Source organism: Siphateles boraxobius, unplaced genomic scaffold (genome assembly GCF_051911475.1).
Source record: "Siphateles boraxobius isolate OS27281-9 unplaced genomic scaffold, OSU_SipBor_1 7, whole genome shotgun sequence".
Taxonomy (NCBI): Eukaryota; Metazoa; Chordata; class Actinopteri; order Cypriniformes; family Leuciscidae; genus Siphateles; species Siphateles boraxobius.
In genome coordinates, this window is record NW_027509197.1 from 39,352,546 (window position 1) to 39,370,444 (window position 17,899).

The following is a 17,899-nucleotide window of genomic DNA, read 5'->3' on the forward strand; positions in this document are numbered from 1 at the left end:
AGCGCTATTCACTTCTCTCTTCTGCAGAACATTACGAGATTAAAAAATATTAAGAATTTAAACAAATTTACACAGCAAGAAGAAAACAGCTGTCTATGAAAGAGGACAACTAAAAGAAAAAGTCTTGCTATATCAGTGCAAGTAAAAATTGTGAAGTTATTTTATACAGCTGATAAAGGTATAGAGAGAATTGAACATTTAAGCTCACATGTAGTCATTTTATAGCTTTATCTATTGATTCTAAAGCGTGTTTGTATTACCTTTATATATTCATTCATTTAAACTGTGCATAATAATAATTGATAAACTAAAATTGTACATGTGTCATCAATTAAGGGTGTAATAATAACATAATATCTATGTCATACAAATTTATTATTCTAAATAAGCATCACTAAAAACCAGACGATTTTGTATTTAAAAATCATTTGCTATGTAGTGACCTTTAATTTGGAGTAGAAACAGGTGGAGTTACTTTATCGCATCAGACATGTCACTTTGCTCACAGCTGATTGGTCCAAGTTCGGTTTTGCAACCTCTTACCTGGAACATCACCTGACCCGGGCCAGGTTAGCCACGGAGCGTTAGTTACTATGGCGATATACACTGCTAAAAGCCAAGCTACTTTCATGGTGCCTAAAACCCAGGGTTGGCGCAAACTAAACTAAAACATAGCTGGCAAGCCACCTAAACCGGCTTCATGGTCATAGGCCCATGGTCCCGTTTGAAGTTCTAGTGTCTGGCTAAATTCATATGCAGGAGTTTGTTTTTTGATGAGCGAGGAGGATTTTCTCTTTTTGACCCCAAGACTCAACTATTTTCTGCAATTCACCTGGAGAGTCTTGGGTCCCTCAAACTATCCTCACCATGCATTTAGACAATATAGACAGATTTCAGGCAGATTTGTAACATCTTTAGTTGATTGGAACTTCTTAATTATTGCCCTGATAGAACTATATTCTGTTATTTTACTCATTGTGATGGATGATTAAAGGAATTTGGCCTTTGTGTTTCCTCATATTTATACTCCTGTGGAACAGGAAGTCATGGCTGGATAATTTCATGTTCCTACTCAGTAGTCACCCTGGTGTGCTAAACATTGTAAATTTGAAGGGAAATATATACTTCAGAAATATTCAACATTACTTCTTATTATCAATGTTGAAAACAGTTGTGATGAGACGTCTAAAATGTGTGTTTTTTGTGTTTGTCCATCAGTATCTTTTCCCAGATGCAGCTTTGGATAAAACAGACAGTAGTGATGTTAAATCCACACAGTCCAGCCCAGCTGGAAAGACTGAACCGGACAAAGAATCAGAGGATTACGTGAGTCTGAACATAGAGTCATTGAACATTATCAAGCTATTCAGATGTAGAGCTGCACAATTCTGGATAAATTGAGGATCAGGATTTTTTTTGTTTCAAATAGAGATCACGATTCTAACACTATTCTGAACAGACAACTAAACAGAATAACAGCATTTATTTGAGATTCTTACAAAATCTTAATTGCGGCAGTCTATTTAAATAAATAGTTAATTAATTTGATTTGAATGAATGAATGGCTCACTTATAAATACTTTCATTACTGGATGAATCAGCGTTTTTCAACGAATCTCTTGAACGAATAATTCAATGACTCATTTTTAACAGTCACTTGTCGCCACCTACTGGTGTAACGATGTAATCGACACAATCTTTAATTGAAGTTACTTTCAAAAGATGATTTACTCTATTTTGATCGCTACCGTACACGTCAGTGGTTATATCCAAATTATAAACTTTTATCCCAGTACTTCTGTGATAATATGAATTATTGTTATACAGAAATTATTATACTTTGTGTGTGTTTGAAAAGACTTTGTGAAGCTGTGTCATATCTTTACATGACAGCTGCTCTCTTTGGATCAGGAGTAGCCTATGCGCAGCACAAAAAAACAAAAACACATTGTTACTCACTGCTATGACTACACACACATAGGCCTTGCTCCAAATACATTAAAAAAAGGATGCTCACTTACATTATAGCTGGCTTTAATTTTCCGGGCTTTCCTCTGTGAGAATATGCATGTTCACTTACCGACCCGGGGATGCCCAAGTCCCAATTTGAAACAAATTACAAAAATCCATCATTGTTCGTTTCACACATGTATTCAATGATCAGTAAAATATGTTGTTGTCATTATTTATTCAAATGAATAAAGTAAAATGCGATCAGACTAAAAGTAGTAAAATGCGATAGGGGGCCCCGGCTGTCAATCAATATCGTCCAGTCACGCGGTCCCCTGATTGGTCCGGGCCCGTAGCAACCGCGTACCCTGCTTACCGTAGTTACGCCTGTGTTTAAGAATAAGATCACGTGGGTGTTTGTATCGAGATTGCGATCTTTTACCGCTCTACTGTGCAGTAAAACTGAGCAGCGCTGGTGGTTTGTGGTCCTGAAGTGTTTTGCTGAAATGCACAGAAGCGTTCAGCGCCTGACTGTTTTTCCCTGTGAACAGCATCTCTATAATCAGCTGAAATCGGCTTCATGCGACAGTCTGACATACCGTCTGGCCTTGTGCATCTGTATGGTTAACTTCCATCACGGAGGAGTGCGTGCCGTCGCTCACCTGTGGCAGGAGTTTGTGTTGGAGATGCGCTACCGCTGGGAAAACAACTGCCTGATCTATGGGTAAGAGAAGTCATACACTGCAAAAAATGCTTTTCATACTCAGTATTTTTGTCTTGTTTCTAGTCCAAATATCTAAAAATTCTTAAATCAAGATGCATTGACTAGATGAGTAAAATGACATAAGATATTATGTCCTGTTTTCCGGGGGAATTAATCAAAATTAAGTGAGTTGATGCTTAAAAAAAGCAAAATGATCTGCCAATGGGGTGAGAAATATTATCTTAATTCAAACAGAAACAAGATAATTTTTCTTACCCTATTGGCAGATAATTTAGCTTGTTTTAAGCAAAAACTCACTTAATTTTTATTTATTTCCCCAGAAAACAAGACTTAAAATCTTTTTTTTACTTAAGTAAATGGGTCTTGATTTAAGAAATGTTTGATATTTGGACTGGAAACAAGACAAAAATACTAAGTTAGAAAAGCATTTTTTGCAGTGTACAAACCATGTAACGTGCAGAATAAATCCCCCTTCACATCAAGAACCATAACTATATTAGTGTATGTTCTGTTATGAGCAATTGAGGTATTTTTCCAAGTTTGCTTTGGCTGGTAAACACCTTTGAGCTACCATTGCTCCATGGTGATGAGGTAATAGGTGGGTGTGGCTCTGAGGCTCCGCCTCCTATGATGTGAAAATCTTCTCCGGTTTATTTCTTCTGTTCAGTCCATCAAGGTCAGACACGAGTAAAACCATTATCACACTGTAGAGCCGCTTTATTATAGAAACTAATTCTAAGTGAAAGAGACACTGACACTGTTTTTCATCCTAAATACTGTAAAGCAATACTTTATATAAACTGCGATATAAATAAAACGTGATTTGACTGGATTATTAAAACTTTATAATTATAGTTATCATCCTTGATGTGAATGGGATTTGTGTTGGGATTGTGTGATGTAGATTTGTCCTGCTCTTCAAAAGAACTGATTCACAGAAATGAATCAAATCTGCTTAGTTGCTGTTTTAAAGAGGTTTAAATAAAAGACTTCAATAGATCATCTGTCTAAATGCTCTCATACTCGGTCGAGTTTCATTCACCACCGACAGTTAATGGCCAAATACAAAGCACACAGTGATTTTTATTTTATTTCACCAACATAATATCAAATAATCACTTAACAATTAGTTTTCGCCATGTTTAAAATGTGTTTTGCTAATAATGACAGATATTATGAAAAACATGGCTTTCAGTTATTCCAAAGATGACAGGAAATTAACATTGTAAGTATAAATTTTTTTAAGTAAAGGTAGTTTGAGCTACCTTGGCACTTTGATTTAGGAAATTCTGTCAAACTGATTAGGTGCTTAAATAATATAAAACACATTTAAATGTTAACTAGGCTATTACTTTAATGTAGTTATGTATCAACCAACTTTGCATGTGTGGATGATACCACAAAAGAACATTTTGCAAAAATGAACAAACAAACAAATAAATCTCACAAGAGAGCATGCTGGGACCCCCAAATGCTCAAACCAAAACTACACACTTGGATCCGTTTAACCCCTAGATATTTGTATTTGGAAACAAGACAGAAATAATGTTTTGAAGTCGATTGATTCGTGACACGCATATCGCACAAGGACTCAGGTTCGAGTCTGTTTTCTTGTCCGCACACTACTATCATCTAAATGAATGGAAAAAGCCCAGAAATCATTGCAGTGGAGGTGATGAATTGTGGCATTGCTGTAATGTTGCCTGTTGGGAAAGAGCTGCAGGCGCCCGGATCATTGATAACATTGGCGGAGAAACAATAACGCAGTGTGTCGCGGTTCCTCTGGTGTCCCTGCGGTCCTTCATCTCGTCATGTCATTGTGTGCAAATGAGTGAAGCCTTTGAATACGTGCTGCTCTGTTCACCTCACGGCTGTTGTGCTGTGGCCTGATGGGAGACTGTATTGATTGTGTGATGAACGCCTCTGTGTTGTGTGTTTCAGACTTGCGAGTGGCCCTCCTGATCTCAGGTGTTGTCTTCTTCATCAGAAACTGCAGGTGAATCTTCATGTGCATTGAAGGGTGTGTGTTCACACTTGTAGTTTTCGTTCTTTTTGGACCATGAAAACTATACATTTTTAGTCAGCGTCATTTTGAACACCGAAGCTAAAGACACAAAACAACAAAAGCGGCTTTTATGATGTATATTTTGTGAGGAAACATCCAAAACAATGAACTGAGAACTTATTAAACGTGTAACGGAGTTAAAACAGCGGCAATAATTCCTTGTCGAATTTCCGATACTGAACTGTAAAGTGCAACATCGTGACTATGACAAGAAAAAACAGGTATGCTTGAGCATTTATTCAGAAGAATTGCACTAACAGAGCAATCGCACCAGGGTTCGTTTTAATCTAACCAAACCTGGCAAGTGTGAACACACACCCTGAGACTCTTTACACACGATTACATCTGTGAGACCGTTCCAGATCAGGCCGGCGTTCATTCACCAACACTCTGTAAAATCAGACCGTCTTTGGCAGATTTAAATAAATATCTCAACTGAGCTGATTTGTGAAAATATCATCACTTTAAAGGAATAGTTCACTTAAAAATTTAAATTCTGTCATCATTTACTCACCCTCAAGTTGTTTCAAACCTGTATGAGTTTCTCTCTTCTGCTGAACACAAAAGAAGATATTTTGAAGAATGTCGAATACCAAACAGTTTACTTCCATAGTAGAAAAGAAAATACTATGGAAGTCAATGGGGTCCATCAACTATTACCGACATTCTTCAAAATATCTTCTTTTGTGTTCAGCAGAAGAGAGAAACTCATACAGGTTGAGGGTGAGTAAATGATGACAGAATTTAAATGTTTAAGTGAACTATTCCTTTAACATCAGTTTCAGTGTGAAAATGAGTTCAGAACTAATGTTGGTTGCAAACTGAAAACAAACATATTTTAAGCAGTTAGATTTCTTAGATTGTAAATATAAATCAAGCCAAACAGTCTTAAATCTAAATGTAAAAGAATGCGAGTTCACAACTATAACAATAACGGCACAGAGGAACGATATCGTTGGAATCACTTTCAGAGCTTTTTTAGAAAACATTGACAGCCAATCAGAATCCGACCTGCTTTAAAGAGCTCGAGCATTTAAAGAGGCAGACGACAAAATATAGTTATTATAGTTCTTGGTGTGAATGGGCCTTAATTTGATAACTTATTAAATGATCCTTTATATAATTCTAATTTTTGATCTAAAGTTAATTATGATTTTGATATCCATTTAATTTTTCCAAGGACATTATTTAATTATTTATTTTGACAAATTATAGAAAGAATGGCACATTATATGTAGTTAAAGTACAGTGGCAGAAGAAAGTGAGTCATAGAGGTTTAGAATGACAGGTTGAGTAAATGATGACATAATTGAGAAACTTGTTTATGTGCTTTTGTTCAAAAGATTTTTTGTTTGTTTTTAAGAACTTAATACTTAAATTCAGCAAGGATGCATTAAATTAATCAAAAGTGACTCTAAATACATTTATAATCTTACAAATATTCTATTTAAAATGAATGCTCACTGCAAAAAATGCTTTTCTTACTCAGTATTTTTGTCTTGTTTCCAGTCCAAATATCTAGAAATTCTTCAATCAAGATGCATTTACTAGATGAGTAAAATGACTTAAGATATTATGTCCTGTTTTCCGGCGGAATTAATCAAAATTAAGTGAGTTGATGCTTAAAAACAAGCTTAAATTATCTGCCAATGGCGTAAGAAAAATAATGTTAATTTAAACAGAAGCAACATTATTTTTCTTACCTTATTGGCAGATACATTTGCTTGTTTTAAGCAAACACACTTATTTATTTCCCCAGAAAACAAGACTTAATATCTTATGTCAATTTATTACTTTAGGAAATGCATCTTGATTTAAGAAATGTTTGATATTTGGACTGGAAACAAGACAAAAACACTGAGTAAGAAAAGCATTTTTTGCAGTGCTGTTCTTTTAAACTTTCTATTCATCAAAGATTCCTGAAAAAAAGTAAAAAAAAGTTTACACAAAAATCTGAAGCAGCACAACTGTTTATTAATAATAATAATAATAATCAGTAGTGTCTCTCAAGCAGCAAATCATCATCTCAGAATGATTTCTAAAGGATTATGTGGCCATGATGACTCGGGGAAAAAATAATTAAACGATAGTAAATTTTCTCCTGTGTCTAATTTTGCTCTGCATCACCCCCAGATGCTGAACTGCTGCATTGAGCGAAAGAGAGCAAGGGATGATGGGAGGAAGAACGCCACATCAGACGGGAGCCGAGACAGAAGCCGCTTGGCACCGGAGAGCACAGGACCTGCTGAGGTTTCTCCCGGGAAGTCGTGGGACTCGTGGAGCGACAGTGAAGAGGAGTTCTTCGAGTGTCTGAGCGACACGGATGAGATGAAGGAGGACACAGAGAACGAGAAAAAAACAGCCAATAAGAGCAAAGCAGAAGGTCGACTGCAGCCACACGGCAAAATCACACTCCTAAACTCACAGGAGCCGCTCTACATCCCCGTCACACAGGTATAACACACTCGCTGCTTAAAGGGTTAGTTCACCCTATAAATGAAAATTACCCCATAATTTACTCTCCCTCAAGCCATCCTAGCTGTATATGACTTTCTTCTTTCAGCCAAACACAATCAGAGTTATATTAAAAAATATCCTGGCTCTTCCAAGCTTTATAATGGGAGTACCTGAAGTTTTGAAGCCCAAAAAAGTGCATCCATCCATCATAAAAGTAATCCATACAGCTCCAGGGGGATTTTTGTCTTCTGAAGCAAAGCCATGCCTTTTTGTAAGAAAAAAATATCCATATTTATAACTTTATCAACTACTATGACTGGCCTCCGGACTCTGCCCTTTTAGCATAAACCCTACGCCAGAGCGTTGAACAGCAGCTTCAAATAAGAAATGTATCTTTATTAAAGTTACTAAATTTTTTCAGTCAAGAGCATTGAGTGATTTTCTGTTTTTCTTTTGTTTGATTCATATTACCAGCATATATATCATTAGGTACTGTATATTACGCTGCTTTCACTTTAATACACAGATTAGGGATGCTCATTACGGATAATTTTCCCGACCGGCAACCGCCGCTCGTTATCCGACTATTAACCGATAACTGATTAGATTATAATATTGAATTGGCATTAAATAAAAATAAAATTGACGAGTGTCTGTGACCCGTTAAAAATACCAAAAAGAAAATGTCACGGGTTTATATTAACGTGCAAACAGCAGCATACAGAATAAAATAACCTGGATTCACATCACATGTTCACTCACCTGCAGCATTTCTGACAGTGACAACAGAGAAAAACATAAAATAGGCCTACACTAAATGTATTTTTTTAACTTAAATAATTCACAAATTAGGATGACTAAAAGAAAACACTGAATCCATTTGAAGCTTTTAAAAACCGGTAGTTTGTTTTCCATCAGACTAAGTTTTTTCGTCAAACCACACCTTGTATAGTTTTTATTTAAAAAAAGTAACATGTCTACATGGTTAGTCTGGAGCGCAGTCAGAGCTGCAGCAGAAAACACTCTCTCTGATGGCACAGATGTCCCGCGAACACAGAGATAACGTCTCGCTAGAGTGGCCAGCTTCGGGAAGCGCCTTTCATTTGCTCGTGGATGTTTGCTTCGCCAGTGATATTGCATTGTACTTGTACTACTGCTGTATTTTAATACCGCGTAGCATATTTTGCAAGTAATTTGGTCGCCCTTTCTGTCGAAATGGTCCCACACAGTAGCTGCTACTTTTCGCTAGCTTCATTTTGCTTGCTCAGCGAGATATGTCTGTAGGCACGTGTGGTTGCGCGTGACGACGCGCCCCGTGAGTTAACAAATATAGGCTATATAGTCTTTTTTATAGTATTTTTTTAACCATGCCGCAAACTACAAAAAAAAAAACGTAAAAATAAAAAAACCTTTTAACTTGTAAACCGTTTAACTGGTAGTATTAATCGGTTAAAATTTTTACTTTCGGTTAACGGTTAAACAGTCAATATGAGCATACCTAACACAGATCTAATATACAGATGCATTTTCTATACTTCCTGTTTATGTTTACAGACATAACTGACTGTGTTTATATGAACTTTGTGTGTTTTTGACATAAACTTGTGTGTATTTGACAGTTTAAGCACGTGAAAGAGAACATTGTCAAAAGACATCCAGCTTTCCGGCGCGTGCTTCGGGTGTGTGCGCTCAGAAAACAATATATCAGAAGTTTAGACTGATACGGCTTTTAAAAAAATTCATGATGATTAACAACTGCAATGTCATGTGAGCGTGACCGCGATGATAATCAAAACCTAATTGATGTTTTAGTTTTTGGCAGAGTATCTGAGGCTCCACCCTCTTCTGGATAGGGGGCGTGGACTATCAGCTCATTTGCATTTAAAGAGACATGCACGAAAACCGCATGTTTTTCCTTCCACTCAAAAATGGGCATTTACAAAATGGTATAATAAATGATCTGTGGTGTATTTTGAGCTGAAACTTCACAGAGACATTCTGGGGACATCCGTAAATAGGGTTATTGTAAAAACGGCATAATAAGATAATTTCCAATAAAGATTTAATTTAACTATCAAGAAGCAGCTGAAGACATGCCTTGTCCTCCAGCATTCACTCCACAATCCTAAACCAATGCATTTCCACACCAAAACATTAAAAACGCCTCTTCTTTCTCTTCTCTGTGTTAGCATCTCTCCATATCTAATCTAATCTAATCTAATCTAAGGCCTCGTTTACACTGCAGGTCTTGATGCCCAATTCTGATTTGTTGCCTATATCCAATTTTTTTGACCGTCCGTTTACACGTTCTTTCAATTGTGACCCATATCCTATCTGAAACATCGCGCATGGTTAAATGGGGTTCTTGCACAGATGGACGAACGCGAAATATGCTTGATGCTAGCTCTGCAATATATGTGAAGTTCGCCAAACATCACCTTGATACTTTGCCTAATTCCTCAGAAAATCTGATCCGTCTGTTTACATGACAGTCACATTGGCACAAATTTGATTTATATCTGATTTATTTCCACATATGAACGAGGCCTGAAACCGATCTTGAAATATCCGAATGCATGCGTTTTTTTCCTGTTTACACGGTCATAGAGCACATCCGATCTGTGTCACATATGAGCATAAAATCGGAATTGGGTCACATTTCACTGACAGTGTAAAGGCCATTGCAGTCCGAAATTTTGTGTGCAAGCGTGATTAACATAACGTGAGGTCGAATTCTTTTTTTTACGTGCGGAAATTTCGGATGCGAATTTCGGACTCAGTGTGCAATGGCCTTAAATGAGGCCTAAAGGTCCTTGCACACTGAGTCCGAAATTCGCATCCGAAATTGTAAAAATAAAATATATTTTTTTAAGTACGTACGTTCAAAAATAAATACGACCTCACGTTATGTCAAGCATGTTTACACACTGCCTACGAAACTTTCGTCCGTCATAAAAAAATTCGGATCGGGTTCGATTTTCTGCTTTTTTCACATCCGTAACAAGCATTTGAATGGTTTTTGACTATTCAGAGCCACCGAATGACGGATAAGAAAAACGGCATGCGAAAATTTCGGACTCAGTGTGCAAGGACCTTAATTCCTAGTTTGGTCACAACTGTTTTGTGTGTGTGATGCAGGAGCCGGCGCCCATGACTGAAGACCTGCTGGAGGAGCAGTCGGAGGTCCTGGCCAAACTGGGCACGTCGGCTGAAGGTGCGCATCTCCGTGCCCGTATGCAGAGCGCCTGCTTGCTCTCAGACATGGAGTCCTTTAAGGTGAGGCCGCTGCTCCGTGTTCATGTGAAAGGATTTTATTTGTTTGCACAATTAATCGCAACGAAACCGCACGCGATTTGGCAAAGGCTGCGATTATTTTATGTGCAGTTTTTCAGTGCAGCTGCTGATCGGTAGTAAATGAACACCAGAGGACGTCTCACACACACACACGCCACATATGCCCCGCCGCAGAAGTACAATAACACACATCATTCCAGGAAATCCCTATCGCTGTAGCTGAATAAACAGAAGATTGAAGTGCTTTGATTAAACATTACTAGTAAACACACGACTGCCTTATTCTGTGTAAGAAGGATGAGCTCAACTGTCGTTATGAAGTGAGAGTTTGGAGTAAAAGCATATTAATAAATGGTGTCTATTGTTGCACAAGAGGTTAATAAATGCTTTGGAAAGATGTTTGACGCGTGTTACTTTTTCAAATTCACGTTATAAGTGTCTCAAACTCACAGCGTTTACTGAGCCGTACATCAATGACAACCTGCGCATAACAAATAATCACAGGCTTTGCGATTTCAAAATCGCAATAAGCCAACTCGATTACGTGCGATTACATGGAAATTGTGATTAATCATGCGGTCCTATTTAAGACACAATGAGAGGTGTAAAGGTTACGCTTACACTGCATCCAGGAGTCTTTCATTTGTGTGTCCTGGCAGCAGATTGGACATCTCCGGTGCCATCCAGCCTGATGATGTTCACGTTAGGGATAGTAAAATCACGATTTCTAAACCACACTATTCACAGCGACAGGTAATTTGAAAGACCTGTCAAACTATCGGTGTGACAAAAACAGAGTGGGGCCATTCACACAGAACTTGTTTTTCTTTTGTTTTTGTTTTTGTTTTTTTTGCAGTAAAAAAAATTTAAGACCTGGTCCTGAGACGTTTTTTTTATTTTTAGATGAACTTTATTTATCTTGAGCGTGTCATCCGTGGTCAAACACGTCCATCTAGTGCATTTCCATAGGAAAACAATGGTACATTTTAAACCTGGTGAACAAAAATATAGGCATATATGAGAATACAGGCATTTGCGAAATGCGCACCATATTGAAAAGAATTCAGAAATGCATAAAGAAATAACCGACGCACCATTTATGCAAAGATATGGCACCCTCAAATATCGTCAAATAAAAGCCGGCTGTGTGTGTGTGTGTGTGTGTGTGTGTGTGTGTGTGTGTGTGTGTGTGTGTGTGTGTGTGTGTGTGTGTGTGTGTGTGTGTGTGTGTGTGTGTGTGCAAAAAAAAATGTGATCATTTTGATCAAAATTCATGATAGTATTTTTAAATGTATGTTAAAGTAAGAAAATTATTTGTCTGTGGGGTCCCGAAAAATAATCATAATTCAAAGGGAAAACATTCATGTATCTGACTTTCTTGTTTTAAGCAATAATTCTTTCAGAATGTAAAAATGATTTAAGAATGTGAAGCTATTTGTGCTTGAAAGACAAGACAAATATTTTCATTTTTTCAAGTGTGAGCGGCTTGTTTTGGGCGTTTGGGCCGAATGACAGATATCACATGGCAATGCAGAATGAGTCAAAAAACAGATTTTTTAGCCGCTCACATCTTTCTCAGCCCAGACAATGGCTCCCGTCTTCATCTGTGCACAATTCACTGAATCTTTTATAGGTTTCACCTTTTAAAAACGCTTCTTGGCAGAAGCCAAAGGGAGAAGCATCATTCATTTTCATAAGCGCCACCCTTCCATCCCTCTCTGTCGGATAACGGCAAATTATCCCACAGCGTTATGCCGTGGACAAACCCGAGAGATTAAGGAACAAGGGAATAGTGTGGGAATGAAGCGTTCTGTAAGCACAGCGAGCGTAGCCTCATTTCCAACTTCTGCTACTGCGCTATAAAGCAAAAATGCTCGTTTTTGATCACCGGGGGCGAGACCAATGTGGAAAGGTGACATTTTGTGTCTATTTTGCTGCGCTAGTGCCTGTTCAACTGCCCTACAAAATGCTCTAATTTCCTGAGCAGACACACAAGCTCTTCTTATTGCAGTGGTGAACTGCTGTGAGCACAGCGATCGCAGTAAATGGCCCCTTTAGCTGAAGATGGCCTCTAAATTTAGCAGCAGCGCTGTCTGTAATTGTGCTTAGCCAAGCATAATTTGGCATTTTGGCTTTAATTACCATCTCCCTCCGGGTGGAGAGCAGAGAGACCCGAATATGATGAATGGGGCGTCTTAAAACTGTGACGGCGCGCTCACACACCATCATAACGCTCCACATTCAGACGTCAGATGCTGTATCCACTGTAAGCGCTAATGACTGTACGGATGAACGTCAGGAACACATCATAAACTAGATCTACACCTTTTTTTTAATCAAATGTGAGTCGTGCCAGTGGAAGAACTCTCCATCACAAAGCCAGATTCGAGTTTGTGTTCGTTAAGCCGTTGCTAAATTCAGTTGCCAGCTCACCTTTTAGTTCTTAATCCTGTTCTGTATGAGTTTCTTTCTTCTGTTGAACACAAAAGAAGATATTTTGAAGAATATGGTTAAGCAAACAGTTGGTGGACCCCATTGACTTCCATAGTATGGAAAAAAGTTGTAAAAAAAGTCTGACAATCTTCAAAATATCTTTTGTGTTTAGAAGAAAAAAGAAATTCATACAGGCTTGAAACAAATTGAGGGTGAGTAAATGATGACAGAATTTTCATTTTTGGGTGAATTATCCCTTTAATGACGTACAACGAGAGATGTGAGAAATACGTATTTTAATGTGCATTCGTGTTGCCAGATCTTGCTAGAAAAATAAGACCAAAATATCACAACCCGCACCTGCTCACTTCTAATAACTCTGTAAACTCGATCGCTTTATGGGCCAAGCTTAAAGTTTTTTGGCTTTTAGTATGAATATGTTAACCTTACTGTTATCTATAAGCTGGTGTGCTTCAAAACTATGATAAAATTCGAATTTTAGAAGATATAAACATTATATCTTTTTTAATTATTATAAAACGTAGTCTCTCACTTCCGCCAATATGAATCAATGATTTTGATGACATCACTGCACTTACACTTCTCATCTTATTTTCTGTCCAATCAAATGCTCTCTAGAATTTAAAGCTCCGCCCCCTACAATGTAAAGAGACGTGTAGCTGCGGCTGAAATCGGTCACTTGTTCACACAATTACTGTTTTCTACATGGCACATTTTCTGAATGGCACATAGTGCACTATATAGGAGACAGGGAATGATTTAGACAGTGTAAATACACCCACCTAAAGGATTATTAGGAACACCTGTTCAATTTCTCATTAATGCAATTATCTAATCAACCAATCACATGGCAGTTGCTTCAATGCATTTAGGGGTGTGGTCCTGGTCAAGACAATCTCCTGAACTCCAAACTGAATGTCAGAATGGGAAAGAAAGGTGATTTAAAGCAATTTTGAGCGTGGCATGGTTGTCGGTGCCAGACGGGCCGGTCTGAGTATTTCACAATCTGCTCAGTTACTGGGATTTTCACGCATAACCATTTGTAGGGTTTATAAAGAATGGTGTGAAAAGGGAAAAACATCCAGTATGCGGCAGTCCTGTGGGCGAAAATGCCTTGTTGATGCTAGAGGACAGAGGAGAACGGGCCGACTGATTCAAGCTGATAGAAGAGCAACTTTGACTGAAATAACCACTCGTTACAACCGAGGTATGCAGCAAAGCATATGTGAAGCCACAACACGCACAACCTTGAGGCGGATGGGCTACAACAGCAGAAGACCCCACCGGGTACCACTCATCTCCACTACAAATAGGAAAAAGAGGCTACAATTTGCAAGAGCTCGCCAAAATAGGACAGTTGAAGACTGGAAAAATGTTGCCTGGTCTGATGAGTCTCGATTTCTGTTGAGACATTCAGATGGTAGAGTCAGAATTTGGCGTAAACAGAATGAGAACATGGATCCATCATGCCTTGTTACCACTGTGCAGGCTGGTGGTGGTGGTGTAATGGTGTGGGGGATGTTTTCTTGGCACACTTTAGGCCCCTTAGTGCCAATTGGGCATTGTTTAAATGCCACGGCCTACCTGAGCATTGTTTCTGACCATGTCCATCCCTTTATGGCCACCATGTATCCATCATCTGATGGCTACTTCCAGCAGGATAATGCACCATGTCACAAAGCTCGAATCATTTCAAATTGTTTCTTGAACATAACAATGAGTTCACTGTACTAAAATGGTCCCCACAGTCACCAGATCTCAACCCAATAGAGCATCTTTGGGATGTGGTGGAACGGGAGCTTCGTGCCCTGGATGTGCATCCCACAAATCTCCATCAACTGCAAGATGCTATCCTATCAATATGGGCCAACATTTCTAAAGAATGCTTTCAGCACCTTGTTGAATCAATGCAACGTAGAATTAAGGCAGTTCTGAAGGCGAAAGGGGGTCAAACACAGTATTAGTATGGTGTTCCTAATAATCCTTTAGGTGAGTGTATGTTTCCATTGGGGTGAATGAAGTCTGGTTTCACGTTAGTGTCACCGCAGCTCGTAAGACACGACACACAGAGCAGATCATGTGATCGAGTCGCGAATACCAGAAAACGGATCAGATCCATAGTTCTGCACAGAATGCTGTATTTTAAAGCGATATGGAGGAGATTAGGAGGAAACTGTGGCTTTATCGAGCTCAACGGCTCTGGCCAATATATATGTTCTGCTCTGTCTTCCTGTTTCAGTGGAAATTTACAAATTTAATAACACTCTGTGTTTCAAAGCACTTCAATGGGCCTTTAAACAACAAGCCCAAAAACGCTTATAACAAGTGGACATGGCAACACTGCTCTGTGAAGCAGCCTGTCCAAACATAAGCAGAACACGACGCCTCCATCGACTGAGCTTTAGTTAAAACTGCTGTCGTTTCCTTCCACAGTTCGAGGTCTGACATAAAATGCATTTGGGATTAAACGTGTATCTGTCTGCAAGTCTCAAAGCCTCGCTGAAACTTGCAGCATCATTATGTCTTGTTCGTGCGTCTCAGTAATTATCGAGTATGAAAGCTTGCGGCGACTGACAGAAAGGTCATCCTGAGAAAGTTTGCGGCTGGAATTTGTCTCCAGCTTATTCACAATAGAAACGTGTGATGAATCGCTGTAGTCGCAGCTCAATGCTGAAGGACTTCACTAATCAAACACAGTCAATTAGATGCTTTATTCAGAGCATTTCTGCCTATTTTTTTGTCTGTGCATGGATGTATGTATTTGTATGTGTATATATCATTATTGCCAGACGATACAAACAATTTTGTAACCAATTTTGTTTTTAGGAAAAAATACTGTTATACTAAATATTATACCAGATATAATTTTTTTACGAGTGGGTTGCAGGACACTATAGATCATTTATGTTAGTGAGAGGATAACAAAATAAAGTAAACTGTGACGAAAAATTCTTAATACAGTGACTACCAGTAAAATTTATACAAATTTGTTACCAAATATTATTCAGACACTTTGATCTGATCATGTTTTGCTGAAGTGTTTTTTCTTTAATTGCTAATGTGACCTTTTTACACCACAGACTGAACAACATGAAGCATTGCTTGGTAATCGGTTGAGCTAAACTGGTATTATCTAATTGTGTTGTTAAATTTAACAGATGACAGATATTCAACATAATTCATGTGTGAGAGTCTAACAGAAGGACGGACAAAACCAGTGAGATATCAACTGATTCGATAACTCTTGAGTTCTTGTCATATTTTATTACCATTTTCTAAACTATAGCGAATAAACTTATATAATGTGAGAAATGTTGAAGGTTTCTGAATATATTTTGGTTTGACTGTATGTTTAAACCACACAAAACACCTCAGCAATTGCCTAGCATTCTTAAATGTGACCCAAACATTTCTTAAATTCAGGTGTGTGTGTGTGTGTTTGTGTGTGTGTGTGTGTGTGTGTGTGTGTGTGTGTGTGTGTGTGTGTGTGTGTGTGTGTGTGTGTGTGTGTGTGTGTGTGTGTGTGTGTGTGTGTGTGTGTGTGTGTGTGTGTGTGTGTGTGTGTGTGTCCACAGGCAGCGAATCCAGGCTGTTCCCTGGAGGATTTTGTGCGCTGGTATTCCCCGAGAGATTACGTGGAGGAGGAGGTGAGCGATGAGACGGGCCAGACGGTCATTCGGGGCGACCTAAGCGCCCGCATGAAGATCCCGGGCAACATGTGGGTTGAGGCCTGGGAAACGGCCAAAGCCACTCCAGCACGCCGACAGAAGAGGCTGTTTGATGACACCAAAGAGGCGGAGAAGGTCAGAACCTTGAGTAAAGTCACCTACATTTATATAGCGCTTAACAATATAGATTGTTTCAAAGGAGCTTAACACTAGGCGCGTTTCCATTACATATTTGCGCAGTTTTTTTCTAAATGTCGACAAAAAAACTATTGCGAAATGATGGCGTTTCCATTAACCGATGTTATGCGACTAAAATGTATTTTTTTTTCCTCTCGCCATATATTATCACTAAAAATAATAGCGACAGATGTTGGTTTATATGGTTTACTTATATCCCAGCCACTGCACTGGCCATTATTATTAATCGAAGGAGACGTGTGTGTGTGTTATCCAATCATTAATGTAAAGGAAAGACTTTTATACTGTGAGCGGGACATGTTAGGAGTTTCTTGGCGTTTCTCCCTCATTTCTGCTTCGAGGTCTTGATTGTGGCATATCTTTGAGGTTTAGAATCCAGTATTCCTGTAATTCTTTTGTCTTTTATGAATTTAATAAAGAACTCTGTCTCGTATTCTGTCCAAACACATCGCATCTTCTACATCAGGGGCATGTGAATGGGCAAAAACTGTTTCCATTGCATTTTCATTGGGCGTATTTTCAATTCGCAATTTCAATTTGCGCAATTTGAAGGGTAACGGAAACGCGGCTAGTGATAATAGGAAATTAATGTAACAGATATTGTTTTGGCTTTACAGCAGCTCTAGAATAAAGTTATTCTCCAGCTAAATTTAGTTTTGATCTATTCACTTCCGTCGCAAAGATCATAAGTTATTAACTTAGGGGCCGCTAACACGACACCGTTCTAACAGAAAATAATGCATTTTATTTCTAATGCGCTTTTCTCAGACTCAAACTGCTACAATACACAAAAGAGAATAACAACAATACAATACAATAAAACAAAGACATTCAGTAGCAAGAAGCAGCTGTAAAAAGGTGTCTTTAAAGAGTTCAATGTTAGAGAGTCTCTAATTCCCGATAGTAGAGGATAGACGTGGCGCTGAGACCGAAAATGCCCATAGACTTTAATTTACATCGAGGCTGCTGAAGGATTCATGATCTAGAAGAGCGCAGAGAGCGAGCTGGAGTATGAAAGTGAACTAAACTGCAGCGATAGTCAGGGGCCGTCCCATGAATAGCTTTATATCTTAAAACCAGTGTTTTGAA

General features: G+C 38.5%; 1 protein-coding gene across 8 annotated transcripts in view; it reads left to right on the plus strand.

The window, feature by feature from the left end:
- rab3gap1 (RAB3 GTPase activating protein subunit 1) overlaps positions 1-17,899 on the plus strand; it is a 67,500-nt gene that overhangs the window by 21,322 nt on the left and 28,279 nt on the right. For all 8 annotated transcript variants that reach the window (XR_013197104.1, XR_013197103.1, XR_013197105.1 and 5 more), the window contains exons 14-19: positions 1,219-1,326; positions 2,502-2,674; positions 4,616-4,670; positions 6,873-7,193; positions 10,335-10,472; positions 16,520-16,747. Coding sequence is in view for 5 of the 8 variants with exons in the window: in XM_077215823.1 (XP_077071938.1) it covers positions 1,219-1,326; positions 2,502-2,674; positions 4,616-4,670; positions 6,873-7,193; positions 10,335-10,472; positions 16,520-16,747 (1,023 nt within the window). In the remaining 3 variants the exon portion in view is untranslated. The remainder of the gene's footprint in view (positions 1-1,218; positions 1,327-2,501; positions 2,675-4,615; positions 4,671-6,872; positions 7,194-10,334; positions 10,473-16,519; positions 16,748-17,899) is intronic.